The sequence below is a fragment of the Gavialis gangeticus genome, unplaced genomic scaffold, assembly GCF_001723915.1.
Source record: "Gavialis gangeticus isolate Ggan-Ray unplaced genomic scaffold, GavGan_comp1, whole genome shotgun sequence".
NCBI classification, from domain to species: domain Eukaryota; kingdom Metazoa; phylum Chordata; order Crocodylia; family Gavialidae; genus Gavialis; species Gavialis gangeticus.
In genome coordinates this window covers 35,005,212-35,006,603 of record NW_017729034.1, presented here as the reverse complement: position 1 = coordinate 35,006,603, position 1,392 = coordinate 35,005,212, and the positions used below count along the sequence as shown (strand labels likewise).

At 44.8% G+C, this 1,392-nt stretch overlaps 1 protein-coding gene across 1 annotated transcript in view; it reads left to right on the top strand.

Moving 5' to 3' along the window:
* Nucleotides 1–1,392, top strand: part of LOC109304230 (maestro heat-like repeat-containing protein family member 1) — a 95,598-nt gene that overhangs the window by 74,762 nt on the left and 19,444 nt on the right. Inside the window, exon 34 of the mRNA XM_019526710.1 lies at nucleotides 1,097–1,273. Coding sequence (XP_019382255.1) covers nucleotides 1,097–1,273 — 177 coding nt within the window. The remainder of the gene's footprint in view (nucleotides 1–1,096; nucleotides 1,274–1,392) is intronic.

Here is a 1,392-nt window from a genome sequence, read left to right as displayed (position 1 = left end):
TTCTCCACCTTGGGAGGCAAAACCTGCAGCACCCTTATAGTCTCGGAAGTGGTACACTGACTAACACTATGGAAGAAAGAGACTTGGGGGTCATCATTGACCCCAAGATGAACATGAGACTTCAACGTGATACTGTGGCTAGTAAAGCGACCAAAACACTGGCTTGCATGCATAGATGCTTCTCAAGCAAATCCCGGGATGTCATTCTCCCCTTGTACTCGGCCTTGGTGAGGCTGCAGCTAGAATACTGTGTCCAGTTTTGGACTCCACAATTCAAAAAGGATGTGGAGAAGCTTGAGAGGGTCCAGAGAAGAGCCACACGCATGATCAGAGGTCAGGAAAACAGACATTACGACAACAGGCTGAGAGCCATGGGGCTCTTTAGTTTAGAAAAGCGCAGGCTCAGGGGTGATCTGATGGCCGCCTATAAGTTTATCAGGGGTGACCACCAGTACCTGGGGGAACGTTTGTTCACCAGAGTACCCCAAGGGATGACGAGGTCGAATGGTTATAAACTACTGCGAGACTGTTTCAGGCTGGACATAAGGAAGAATTTCTTTACTGTCTGAGCCCCCAAAGTCTGGAATAGCCTCCCATCAGAGGTGGTTCAAGCACCTACATTGAACACCTTCAAGAGCAAATTGGATGCTTATCTTGCTGAGATCCTATGACTGCAGCTGACTTCCTGCCCCTTGGGTGGGGGGCTGGACTCGATGATCTTCCGAGGTCCCCTCCAGCCCTAATGTCTATGTCTATGTCTATGAAACTATTTGTGAATTTGACTGTCAGTGTAGAAATATGTATAAATATCATTAAGCTTCCCCACATGTAGCCTAGATGTTTCTTACTCATGATATTTGCCACTCTTGATTTTGTTAACCTCCTTTAGATAAACTGCCAGAAGTCTGAAAATCATTTATACAGACAATCCAAGGAATAACAGCAAACAGAGTAAATGCCTTTGCAAAAAATCAGAAATAATTTACAAATGGTTCATTCATTTAGAAAAACTAAATTCATCATATTTTTGGTCTGACTAACGCCATCCTATCAGCTCCAGTAGTGCTTATTTTAAAGAGCTGTTGCTGTTGTGCAGGCAACACATCTCAGAAGCCACCTTCCAGCCCTTCAAGAGTTCCTGAAAGAAAAAGATGAGAGGATTGCAGAGCAAGCTTTGAAAGCCCTACGAAATATCATCTACTATATGGAAGGGGAAGAGGTCAAAGCTGCATTTTGCCAAATTGGGAAGTCACTTTGGCAACCAATCACTGATGTAAGGTGATGCTCTGAGTGAGATGCATGTGTGTGTAATATTGTACACGGGAGTGAGGTAGCCCCAGAACACACTATGAATGGAGTGGCTGAAGGCACAGAGCCTTCAGTACTTGTGTA